This window comes from Glandiceps talaboti, chromosome 16, assembly GCF_964340395.1.
Source record: "Glandiceps talaboti chromosome 16, keGlaTala1.1, whole genome shotgun sequence".
Classification (NCBI taxonomy): domain Eukaryota; kingdom Metazoa; phylum Hemichordata; class Enteropneusta; family Spengelidae; genus Glandiceps; species Glandiceps talaboti.
Window position 1 is genome coordinate 4603107 of NC_135564.1, and position 13913 is coordinate 4617019.

At 36.9% G+C, this 13913-nt stretch overlaps 1 protein-coding gene across 1 annotated transcript; it reads left to right on the plus strand.

Annotated features, from left to right (window-relative positions):
* Positions 1 to 910: 910 nt before the first annotated feature.
* LOC144447696 (acid-sensing ion channel 1C-like) lies at positions 911 to 11181 on the plus strand. Its single transcript, XM_078137775.1, has 8 exons — positions 911 to 1223; positions 3261 to 3430; positions 4251 to 4380; positions 5055 to 5245; positions 7838 to 7985; positions 9068 to 9224; positions 10025 to 10116; positions 10967 to 11181. The coding sequence occupies exons 1-8, from the start codon at positions 911 to 913 to the stop codon at positions 11179 to 11181; spliced, it is 1416 nt and encodes a 471-aa protein (XP_077993901.1).
* The last annotated feature ends 2732 nt before the right edge of the window (positions 11182 to 13913 follow it).

Sequence of the window (13913 nt, forward strand, 5' to 3'; positions counted from 1 at the left end):
ACCACCAGAAACAATGTTTGCGCTTTCCACTATACCAAAAATTCATTTTGACGTACACAATGTGCATCGTCCCCCACAATTCCATGTTTTCCTCTCCCACGGTATTAAAACCAGGACTTCCTAGCCGCAATTTTTCCTTGTTTGCAACCCCCCCCCCCTCCCCTCATCGCCCACTGAAAATTTGAATTTAAAGAACAGCTTTTTGCAAGCACAGTTTCGTTGACATGACCAGGCCTGTAAATTACAGCTAGCTGTTTTAGTTACAAATATTTTGCAAGGGTTGTGTAGACAAAATATCCAAACACTGGGTACTAATCGAGGAATCGATGCAATCATTCCTTTCTATTCCATGGACTCAAAAGTGTAATCAATACACAAGGAAGTAAACAAGGGGGTCTTGAGATCGTAAGAGAAATACCATTCGTCAATCAATAAAAAGTTACTTGGCTACGGGCACTGGTAGTAAATATAGCATTAGCTTACCCTATGACTGCATTGGTATGACATTGTCTGCTCAACGGCTAGTTGTTGTTGATCAGAGGCTCCAATAGTCGACACCGTACGTACAGTCAAGGTGTGTTAAATGTGGATTCGGTTGTTTCTCCATATACGAAACTTGTGGCAAGCACAACCCTAGAGCACTGCATGTTCATGCGCATTTGAAATACATTGGGAAGTCATGTTTGTCCGTCGTTGGGAATAGACGGGAATTATTGCTCGTGTGATTAAAAGCAAGTATTCAATCCCAGCCAGGAACACTCACCAAAATACTATCTACGAAAGGAATACAGCATTCCTTTATTTTAAACTGGAAAGGACAAAAACGGAAAGCTGCGTTCAAGAGAAAATCTGACCTGAGGCTTGAGATCATTGAAGAAAACTACGTCGTTTACAGTAAACGATAAGCACAATGCCAGAAATGAGTTTGCGGACGTTCGCCCTTGACGTTGCTGATGTTCATGGTTTGAAGCATATCGCTAAACCTGGTTGTGGTATTCTAAGACGAACCATATGGATGATATTTTTTCTAGCGGCAGTTGTATTCGCGTTATATGAAATAACACTATGTGTAATATACTTCGCTGAACGTCACCATGTTACGAAAATGGAAGTTAACTACACAACGACGATAGATTTTCCGGCTGTCACGATTTGTAATGTTAATAAATATCGGGAGTCAGCTCTTACTGTTGACGATGTAGCCCATGTTGGAATACATTTAGGTAAGTTGATATACGTAATTATTATCTTAGACTGCTAAAAGAATAGGCGTTGTTAGTCTGTTCTGTTAGTGGTCTGAGGTATTATCCTGTTAGAATTTGTGTACACTCACTCCGTTAAAAATTGTGTATAGTCACTCTTTATCTCTATCTATGATTTGGTGTTGGGTTATATACACTGTCACCACAACAGGATGGTACGCCTTTCCCCTTTAGTGAACTCAAAGTACAACCAGGTAGATTATCTGTTCCTTTTCTCACGAAAAGAACCGTCGATATTAAACATTGGTTACCCTCCGTCCACGCGTCCGTCTCCGACTGGTCATTCCGCTGCATTATATTTATAATGAGTTTTCGGTGATTCTTCTGTAATACTGATGTTGTGGGGGATTTCCGCACCTGTTGAACACTTTCATATCAGTGACATGGAAATCGTTTATTTCGCAAGATTTAAAATCTGATTTGATCTTAGAAGAGATGCGCACATCCATGAAATACCCACCAATGCTACGTACCCTCAACAACATTGGAATTAGAAGAAAAAAAGAACTTTAAACACCTTCTGGTCTACTTTGGATTTTTATCGTCTTACACTCTGTTTTATATTTATTTTGCTGATAAAATGCATCATTTCAAAAACCTTGGATAACAATTATTGTTTTGCAGTATTTTCACTTGTAAAGTGTAAGTTTTGAAAGAAATAACCAAAACTTGAAGATTATGATGTCAAAGAAAGTAAAACCAGAATAGATCAGAAGTTTTTTTAAAAATGATTTTTGGTAGAATTTGTTAAGCGTTCCTGTTTTCGATGTTTGGTACATCCATTCTTTGCATTGCTATGTGGTCATACACAGCGATATATTAGCCTATACTGCTTAGATCAGGCCTAATCCGATTACACTCAATTTTAGAATAGGTGGGATATGTAGATTTTTTATTTTACTATATATTTTTTTTTCTGTGTGAGTGTCTAGTTCATGTTTTCCATTGTTTTCCAAATGGTCTCTGTGTTGTTTATTTCTTCCTATCAGATGTAAAGCCATTACAGATTGGAAGAACAGTTTTATATTGTCTTTTTTTTAAGTTGATATCAGTTTCCGCATCCAATATTTCTCGTGAGACTTCACAATTTTTTTCGATTTTATTATGTTTTTCTCGAATACTTAAAAATAAGTTTAGGGTTGGCAGTGGAAAGCTAGGTGGGGTCGGGTGGGGTGGCCTCATGGCCGTTGTTACTATAAACATTTACCGAATATGTCTACATCTATTACTGTAAGAGTTCAACAATTGCAATGCGATAAGTAAAATCGGTATTTTCTTGACAAAGTACGTCACAACAATATAGATTTCTGTCGACTGTATCAATTTAATCAATTTAATCAATTGTATAATTTATTGAATGGGATTACATTATCACTACTAAAAATAGTCTAAACCAATTTGTGTGACATAACAGGAAACTGGAAACGTGCAGAGACACATAAACTTTCTGAGTAAAGTTCCGTCGTAAATGGGTCAAATCATAACTGCCAATATTTGTGTGTACTAGTGCTGATTGTAGTAGCTCTTACATACAAGGAAATTTCAATGTTGAAATTATATTACTTGATGATTTGATGATCGACAGTGGCAGATGACCATGGTAGGACATCATGGGCCTAAAGGATCACGTTTCGCAATATTCAAACGTAAAAAAGTATTTTTTTTACATCTATATTATGATTGTTACCATAAAACTGCAGCTACTAGGGTGGCAGACATACATACTAGGGTGGCATACATACATACATACATACATACATACATACATACATACATACATACATACACACACACACATACATACATACAGACAGACAGACAGACAGACAGACAGACAGACAGACAGACAGACAGACAGACAGACAGACAGACAGACAGACAGACAGACAGACAGAGACAGCAGTGCATTGTGAGGAAATAGCCATTACAATCTCAGATGCAAGTGTCAGATTTTCTGGGCCAATATATTTACCAAAACCAATTAATTAAACATTTCAGGGATAGTGGATGAAAATTATGATATTATAAATTCTCATCTGTATACCGATGACTTTATAAATCGAATGAACGCTATCAACTGGTCATCACTGGCAATTGACGACGACTACTATAATATGACCAACCTGACATACAGAACTGGACATCAAGCTGAAGATATGATTCTACAGGTGAGTTCAAATATGGTGTCAAAAAAAGAGTTTTATTTGATTAGATTTCTCACTCACCTTGCATATCTATCTTATCGAATCGTGTAGACATGTGCAAAAACTAGAAGTATGTTATAAAACGAAGAAAATGATACGCATTTCTGTGTAGTTTTACCACGTCATAATAATAATCCGACACTGTGACAACGGTAAAATAAAACTATTCGCATACTTTAGTTCAATCTGATTAAAATCCGATGTAGATGTCGGCTAATCGTTCATTGCTATTTTACCTTCGTTATTTTGCCTGAATTGACCTTCTTGGTACATGTTTACATTTTTCAGCCTGATCGCCTCCTCTACAGTAGAGGAGGCGATCAGGCTAAAAAATGGGTCAATTCAGGCAAAATAACGAAGGTAAAATAGCAATGAACGATTAGCCAACATCTACATCGGATTTTATTCAGATTGACTTTAGTTTAACCTTAAAGAGAAATGAAAGGTGTTTCTTAAATTATTGTGTCTGTCTGTCTGTCTGTCTGTCTGTCTGTCTGTCTGTCTGTCTGTCTGTCTGTCTGTCTGTCTGTCTGTCTGTCTGTCTGTCTGTCTGTCTGTCTGTCTATGGACATGATATCTCCAAAACGTACAAAACCAATTCTAGGGAAACTTAGTAAACACATCTTCCGTATAAGAATCCTAAACATACTATGATTCATTATCATTACTAATGATTTTAGTTATTAAACAATATTTTAAAAAAATAATGCAAGCTTCAAATGACACACCATTTATGCTTACATTGAACACATTTGGTTAACATCTGGTATATTGTCTATTATAGTGTGAATTCTCCGGTCAGGAGTGCTCTATTGACAACTTCACACATGTCTTTACTCACCATGGCAACTGTTATACCTTCAATAAATGGATAGAAGGAGTATCCCACCTGACATCTACTAGAGCTGGAGCAGGTCTGTATATTAACGTATTAAACAAACAAACAAACAAACAAACAAACGAACGAACGAACGAACGGACGAACCGACGGACGGACGGACGAACAAACAAACAAACAAACAAACAAACAAACAAACAAACAAACAAACAAACAAACAAACAAACAAACAAACAAACATACATACATACATACATACATACATACATACATACATACATACATACATACATACATACATACATACATACATACGACAAGAAAAAAAGCTAGTTGTTATCAGTGCAAAAGGAGTAGTTGATACGCGTTATTGTACTTGCACAGAGAGCTCAAAGTTATGGAGAAAGCTCCTTGACTAATTATTACACGTACATACGCAATATCCAAAGAAGTCACAGCTCTCCCTCTCCCTCCCCTCGCTCTCTTCGTCTCTGTGTGTGTCTCTATCTGTCCGCTCTCACCCTCTCTCTGTCCCCTCTCTGTCCTGTCTCTGTCTCCCCCTCTCTCTCTCTGTCTCTGTCTCTGTCTCTGTCTCTCTCTCTCTGTCTCCCTCTCTCTCTCTCTCTCTCCCCTCTCTCTCTCTCTCTCTGTCTCCCTCTCTCTCTCTCTCTCTCACTCTCTCTCTCTCTCTCTCTCTCTCTCTCTCTCCACTTTCTTTGACACTTTTATTGCTTTTGATACCACCTATAGGCAATGGACTAAAGCTAACATTGAACATTGAAAGTGAAGAGTACACTCCATCGAACGACTTAGACGGTGACTCGATGGATGCCGGTATTAAAATATTAGTTCATCCAAGGAATGAGCCTCCATTCGTCAAAGAACTTGGCTTTGCCGCTCCACCTGGATTCCACTCTTTCGTATCAATTAAAAAGGAGTCGGTAAGGCTTATGTTTTTTCAGTGAATAATTTTGTCAAGAAGTTAAATATGACGAGATTTAAAGCCGTTTCCTAAACCATTCTGTCATTTTATATCATGTCAACGTATGTAATTACGCTTGTCACGGTGACCCTATAGGCTGTCCGTGTAAATGTACTATGTATGGCTAAGATTACACTCTTCTGAAGTATTAGTTTGGATATATTGCTATTATACTAATATTAGGTAAGAAGGCAATGCTACCAATACGATCAGGATGAGAACCATCCACTCTAGATCTGCTTGCAATCTGTATATTTCGTACATTCATTACTTTACGCTAGTTATTGCAAACAGAAGCGTCAGGTAAATACATTTCTTGAAACCATAATATCTTCCATGCAGATGTAACCATGGTAACAGACAAATAAACATATATGCTAAATTGCTAAATTACCATTTCATTTTTATTATCCATGTAAATATTTCTAACTTTTACGGAACTATTTGACATCGGTCAAGTATCATCCAGATATCGTAATCACATGCACTGTATACCCTGCATAGCGTAGTGGAATAGAACTTACAAAAATATCACCGACTTCTAACCGTTCAGAATGGCGTTCCTTTCATGATCCGCTCAAGATAAACTCATCGAATTTAATTTCGAGAATCAACAATCGTAAAGTGCGAACGAGCAAACGAAAAGTTCAGACTAGAAGGACTCAAGAGAGAAAGAGAAAGAGCTAACACAATATATATTGAATAGAATAAACCTACAGTTTGACATACGTGTTTGCAATTTGGACTTTATGGAGTATAAGAAATGAGTAGGATAATACACATAATGTAGTCGATTTCTGGTATGCTCAAAAGACTCAACAATAAACGTCAAAATTTTATTGATTAAATCATTTATCCTCCTACAATTACCGCTCTACTTATTGTTCCGTTTGCCTATTCTATATTTGATTGTTGTCACGTGTTACTTGAAACTATGAAGTTGACGTAAATCAGGAATGAATTGAATTGATTAAATGTACTAATGCTATATTATATTGAATGAATGAATTGATTTGCAATAAACCCTCTGGGGGTAGTTAGATTTAATTTCTCTGCAGCGTCACTTTATCAATAGACAATGTTGACAATGTTGACAATAGTTTGTAATGTTCATTTCAACTGACGAAGGATAAATTTAATTGACACAGAGGGGGTTCATCCGGGTCCTTTTGAAAGCGATACAGCGCTAGCAAAAAGAATGTATCATTTGCTAGATGGAAGCCCCTTTCAACCCTCCATAAGGACGCATTCCACTGATTACTGTCTGCGTAGAGGGCGTAGTCGCCTATATCAACAGAACAAACGATACGGTCTTATTGCCGGTGCTGTTAATACATCATGATTCGTGTACGAATGATTTAGAAACGACAAGTGATGAGCAGGTGATGGAGTGGGCAGGTGATGCAGTCTCTTTATTAGCTTAAGTGCTATTTCTTTTCATCGTCCCAGTGCGATTAATTATTTCCGAATTGAAAAATCGCGTGTGAGCAATTCTAAAGAATTACTTTGGTCAAATTAATGCTGCAATTTTTCTTTCTTATAGGATTCAATGAATAAAAAAATTACATTTCCGTTCCTCTTGTCTAGAATTATGAGATGTACCAAAAATAACATTAACATTGAGAATTTGTTGAGTCAACATAATAATATATTAATTGGGAGAGTTGGAAATGGCACAAGACACTGACTATAGTGTATTTAGTACTGGGAGAGTGAAAGTTGGCACTGACTATAAGTGTACGTGGTATAAGTAGCGAAGTACATATAGGGCGATACACTATATTTTGATATTCTTCATCAATGTTTCTCTTCATTCAGCATATAAAACTGTGAGTAACCTAAGGGGTATTGTTACTTCGAGGCGACAACGAGAAGATACGAAAAACACTTAGGCTAAGAGTATATCATATGTTTTCCTGTTGAATAAAGAAACATATAATGCAGATTGGCAAGATAATATAACTTACCAATCAGTTACAGTTCCATAATTAAACAAACTAAGACAAGAATAATCACATCTCCATAATTTCACCAACCTCAGTTCTGTCTGATCGCGAGAGATGTATAAATAAAAACTGAAAGTCCCTTCAATATATCTTCTTGTAGAGAAGTTAAATTCTTTGGCAATTTTTTTTTTCATATGTCAGTGGGTTATGAAAATAAATTGGAATATATTTACATTTAGAATTATCAAAATAATTGCACTTCAAGAGATAATGATGTTCATTCATCTATCTCATTTGACTCGCAAAAACACAGATGGGTCAATCCCTGACAATACACTGTCTCCTTCCTGTCTCAAGTTCTATGCGATGGAAAGAACATCGCTCTGAAATGTGCACGTGCTAACGGTCTTCTATGGCTATTTATGAAAATCACTAGTTAAATATTTTGAACGTTTTACTCATATTTCGAGCATGGCAGAACGAGTGACGTAGATGCACGTTGTCGTGACGTGGAATGATGGGATATAAATCCCATATTTTTGTTCGAACACGTTATTACAACTTGGCTTACGTAGTGGACAATTTGTCTTATGTTAATATACTAGATTTATGGACTGCCTGCCCCGTATGGAGAATGCTTGAAGGACGGTGTGATTAAGTATTATGATCATTACTCACTGACGGCTTGCCGTATTGAGTTGGAAACCAAGGCTGTGGAAGAATATTGTGGGTGTCGACTTGTAGAACAGCCAGGTAACGGCACATGGCCAGTCTGTTCAGCCAATCAAACGCACGAATGTGCACATCAAACTTTAGGTAATACACGATATTAAAATGGACAGCTTACTGTAAACACACTTCGATACACTTCGATACACATAACCTTTATCTATGAGTACTACTCTAACAGCATTGTGCATGTGACAAACTTTGTTACTACATCATTTAGATTTCAATTTTGCAAGATGTAATATTACATAAATAGAAATTAAGTAAGTAAACACCATGCAAGTTGATAGCAGCGACACTTAAACGTTTTTACCACTATAATGTGTTGATATCGTAAAGGTAACAATGTCCTAAAGTGGATATACTTTTTAGTGTCTATCTAAGTGTGTTTGTATTTAGCTGTCCATTTCAACACTCTTGAGTTCTCCTTTTGAGCATTGAAAATCATTGCTATGTAACTGACATTGAATAGCTGAGTCGACGATTAGACTCAATACGGTTTATTTAGTTGACTTATATTTTATTAATAACCGTTTGGTTAAGTTGAATTATTTGCAGCAATATCATTATAATAATGGTATGGTGACACTACTTCTTGCTGGAATATAAGCATTTGCTGACAGAGTCTAAATCGTAGACTGGCAAAGTGTGTGTTCATTCAGTGATATTTTGAACAATGCGTACAAAAGCGAACAATCGATGATCATGGTTTCTCACGTGATTGTTAAACGCCGTACTAAATACCCGAGATTCTGGACTCTGTGGTCGTCCTGATATTAGTCCAGTGTAATGTTTCACACCTAGTATAATCTCCGAAGGCACAAAGATGATATTGCAGTTAAGTAAATAGCTTCACTTCAATACATTCATTAATCAATCACCAACACTTTCATCCGGGACCCCTTTCATATATACAATGTGTATCTTATTGTTCAGAGTATAGGATCCAAAACAAAGGCGAAATTATGTTTCGTCGTTGTTGTCCATAGCAACAAGTAATCTTATGTATGGAACATCCAGTTAGACATTGAAATGTCACTTTCCAGTTTGAATGCTCTCTCCTGTTTGACATATTTTAATGCTTTTTTTATCTTAATTTCTTCTAGTTGACTATGTCAATGGTTTGATAGACATCGGTGAGGAATGCCGGGATCCATGCGATATCGAAGATTACCCACATTCAGTCACTTTGACCAAATTAAGAGAAAATTTCTTGCAGAAGTCATTTGAGAGTACACACAATATGACAGAAGCATACATTGTGTAAGTTTATGTATTGTCGACATTTCAACCAAATCTTCAAATTTTATCAAGGAATATGGGGAAAAGCTAGCAGTTGTCATGGTTTTTGGACTATGGGCTACATGATATAACTTACATACCTAGTGATAATGCTGTGCCATGATTCGCTAGAATCAGTCACGTGATAGGAAAATAGAATGACTATTTCCCGAGGGAAATAGTTTCCATCAACTATTACATGGTCACGTGACCACAGCGAGTTCACAGCAGGTCAAAATGGCAGCTTCGAACGATGTCGTCTGCCAACCTCAAGAGAAGAGGGCAAGATTTTCATGAGGTATATTATAAAACACATATTGCGAGGGAAATAGCATGTGATTCTGGTAACTCACAGTCACGAGGGGGTAATAAACGGGTGCTATAGCCCGAATATAGGCCAGGCAATATGCGTTCATTACTCAATTTAACGTTTCTGTGCCAAGCGGCCGAAACTTTTCTACTACCCAGAAATTGGTGAATCTATACAAAGTAAGTTTCAAATGAGAGTCAATGTGGAAAAATAGCCAACTTTGACGAATGAGTGGATTATAAACTCTACGACCAGGGAATATCGTACAGGCGTTACACTGTACTGTGACACAAATTAGAAACCATGAAGAGCGCCCCCATTCGTCCCAGAAAAGCAAGATATTGAAGTAACAAACATATTGACATAATTTAATGTAGAAATCTAAAGGACATGACCTCAAATTATCCCCAAAGGTTAAATTAATTGTTGCTGCGAAGGTTAATGATATGATAAATTACTGTTTTCATTCCAGTGAAAATGTGGTCGCAATTTCGATTTTCTACGAGGCACTAAACATGCAAACTATAACCCAACTTCCCGACACAGATATTATTGTTTTAATCAGTAAGTATCATGAATTCGTAGTCTTATCGACTCTTTTAATTTTACTACCATCTGGTTTGTTTTGTTACTAAAGTACTAGTTCATATGTACTTTGATATGCCCTAGGATCTTTGATTTATATAATACCTGTAGAAATACTATCTGTACAATCAAACCATCTCGTTTAACCTTCTCATCTATTTTGGGTTTTAATTTTCCTAGCAAATGTGATAAATTATACATCATAATCTTCAAGTTTTGGTTATGTCTTTCAAAATTTACACCTTACAAGTGAAAATACCGCAAAACAATAATTGTTATCTATTATTGGAGTGAACATAACGGTCAACAGGCGAGATCACTTAGGTCTAAAAAAAAAATAATAATAATTGTTTGGTTCCGGTTACCCGACCCCACCTAGATTTTCACTGCCGACCCTAATTTTTTTTTTTAATTTTCGAGAAAAAAAATAATAAAATCGCGAAAATTGTGAAGTCTCGCCAGAAATAGTGCATGCAGAAACTGACATCAACTTAAAAAAGACAATATAAAACCGTTCTTCCAATCTGTAATGGTTGTACATCTGATGGGAAGAAACCAATAACACAGAGACCATATGGAAAACATAACTACCTGAACTAGACACGCCATTGGAAAAAATATATAATAAAAAAAAATCTACCTACCCCATATTCTAAAACTGAGCGTAATCGAAACCACGGAATTATTGTTTTTAGACATTTGATTTTTGTTCAATTTCCAGTAATCTAGACGAATACCCTTGTAATTGTGAATAATTAGACGACCTCGTCGATTTTATCCATCGCTCAGTCTCTAACACGTTTTCTTTCCTTTTTAAAAATCATTTTAGGTCAGGTCGGTGGAAATTTGGGACTTTGTGTTGGTGCCAGTATCTTGACTATCATTCAGCTTTTTGAATTTATCTTTGATTACTTAGCGGCACTATGTTGCAGATCAAATAAAACAAAGGTCGGAGCACCTCCTGTGACGGATTCAACCGAACTGCCAGTGACTGATGCCTGGACAAGTAAAACAGAGCTTGGAGTTACACCAGTGTCTCAGTAAACATTGTAATAACAATGGATATGTAGTTATACCATGCACGGAGCCATTTTGAACCAAAAATATGAAATATGTATTACTCTTGGCGTTCTACATCACGGCAACGCTCGTCTATGTCACGACAACGCGTGTCTACGTCATCTGTTTTGCTGTGTTCGAAATATGAGTCAAAATTTTCAAAATTACCATTACTTTCCCTCATTTTTCTTTGATATTCTCCAATATTTTTCTTCATTCAGCAGAAAAATACTCGTGACCTAAGGGTTGTCACTACTAGTCGATAGACGAGTAGTGAGAAACACCTCTTGGGTCACGAGGATTTTTCTGCTGAATGAAGAAGACCCCTTAGGTCACGAGGATTTTCCGCCTTCAAGTTGGCTGAACGAAGAATAATATTGGGGAATAGCATATAATTGTAGAAAATATTTTATCTCTGTGAGCAATGTGTTTAATGATTGTTTTTTACTTGTCTACAAAACCTATATTAGAGACATGTTACAGAACATTGTGTATTCCATAGGTCTATGTTGTGAGTATATATTACTGGTTTAAATTAGTATCACTTTTACTTGAAAAATACAGAAATAAATGTGAAGGGGAGCCACAGAAGAGGGGACTCCAAATAAGGGAAGGGATCAAAGCAGTTTGGTCATGTTGAGTGAGAGAGAGAGAGAGAGAGAGAGAGAGAGAGAGAGAGAGAGAGAGAGAGAGAGAGAGAGAGAGAGAGAGAGAGAGAGAGAGAGAGAGAGAGAGAGAGAGAGAGAGAGAGAGTAGGTGGGGAGGGGAGGGGAGGAATGTGTGTGTGTGTATGTATGTATGTATCATTGTATGTATGTATGTATGTATGTGTGTGTGTGTGTGTGTGTGAGTGTTGTAAATATTCACTAGAAGGAGAGATGGGCATCAGATTGATAACAATAAAATGAGACAGTCAACAGACGGTCTGTAACTTCTATCAGACAGACAGATAGACAGACAGAAAGGTTGGTAGATAGACAGATAGGTAGGTAGACTAAATGACAGAATATGGACAACACTTTGTAAAAGTTAAATTTTCGGGTCGGTTATTCGTAAAGATAAGCGTCGTACGAAATGTCTAATTAATTCATTTGATAAAACTCCATAGGGAGTATTGGCTTTTCTACATGCCATGTAAAATTCATCATGTCAATACTGTGCCATATTAAACGCTTTATCCCCATGGGCGCATGCGTGTTGACAGCAAGACAATTTGAATATATCAGATCCGATGTTATCTTGACGGACATCGTAAAATCTATGCTTTTCGATACTTTATCTGAATCGATAATATTTATCGAAGGTCGCACGGTAAATCACAAAGTCGTGTACCACCTGAACGCTCTCACTAAACTATTTAAATAGGTTAAATAGAGAATGATATCCTTGAAAGCAATGCAGATTTATGCAATCAAAACTTTTGCATACTAAGAGTCGTTTGTCAGATGACAGACAGACAGACAGACAGACAGACAGACAGACAGACAGACAGACAGACAGACTGACTGACTGACTGACTGACTGACTGACTGACTGACTGACTGACTGATATTTTGAAAAAAAATTGACAACTTTCGAAACACCCACCGAACCTTCAATTCTTCGATTAACTGAATATGAAAAAGGAGAAGGAAAAATCCCCATTGACATTTAGGTTTAACTGCAGAGTTTTGGTTATTATGCCAACTTGAAGCAAAGTCGCTGTTCCGAAGAAGTTTTCTTTGCCGGTTAAGAACGAGTGTGTGTGTGTGGGGGGGGGGGGGAGCACATGTATGTGTGTTGATGGGTATGACTGCAACTAGAATACAATATTGAGAATCAAACACCGTTCCTTGTGTTATAAGAAGCGAAAGATAGAAAATCGAGAGTTGTGTACGTCAGCTGTATATTTGATTTTGTCTCACTGCGATTCATGGGTCCGCTCCAGGACCTATGGTTTACCAAGTGTAAGGGTGATTTCATTAAGATTCATAAAAGCTGGTTAATACCTGACACAGGAAAGTAACAGTCTATTGGGAAGCTCTCGTGATTTATCATAAAGTAAAACAGTAGACCACTAGATAAATTAATTTAAGTTTGAAATTCCCTTATGACTGACTGGCTGGCTTCAAATCTCTGTCTTACATAACCATTAATTATGACTACCCAAGTCTAACGCACTCAAACAATCATGATTTATTTTCTCATTTAGTTTTACACATAGGTTAATTACAATGTATGCAGAGATCGTCATTACATCCACACGCAATCATAATTCGAGTGAATGAACCGTGTCTAAACAAAGGATTTATGATTATGTTTTATGGGGGCGCCCCATGACTAATTTGAATGGACAATGTATGTGATTCAACGATTTCTTCTTTGTAAAAATGACGTCTAAATTTGAGTGTTATGTCAATGACCAGGCGTTCACCGAATCGTATCGTTTTAAATGTGGACTCTAATGCAGCCAAAACCGACAACGACTTAGTCTGAAATTACATCGAAATTGTAACCTGCCTCATATTACAAGATCTTTTGAGATATTTTGTACCACTTTGAGATAAGGAGATGAAATGAAAAGCTAAGATTGATAGTAGGTGTATCTTACAAGGATGAAATGAAATGCTGAAGCTCAGGCGGCGTTGATACAAATGAATCCAATCGGTACCGAATCTTACATGACCATATATAATGGATGTATTTTGAACATCGTCTCTGTCCAGCTGTTTTTCTCC

What these genes read in the sequence shown, in the direction of transcription:
- LOC144447696 (XM_078137775.1), top strand. Translation starts at nt 911, where the DNA reads ATGCCAGAAATGAGTTTGCGGACGTTCGCCCTTGACGTTGCTGATGTT. An exon ending in ATCTACTAGAGCTGGAGCAG is followed by an intron (nt 4,381 to 5,054) that starts GTCTGTATATTA and finishes TACCACCTATAG; the next exon opens with GCAATGGACTAAAGCTAACA. An exon ending in AGATATTATTGTTTTAATCA is followed by an intron (nt 10,117 to 10,966) that starts GTAAGTATCATG and finishes AAATCATTTTAG; the next exon opens with GTCAGGTCGGTGGAAATTTG.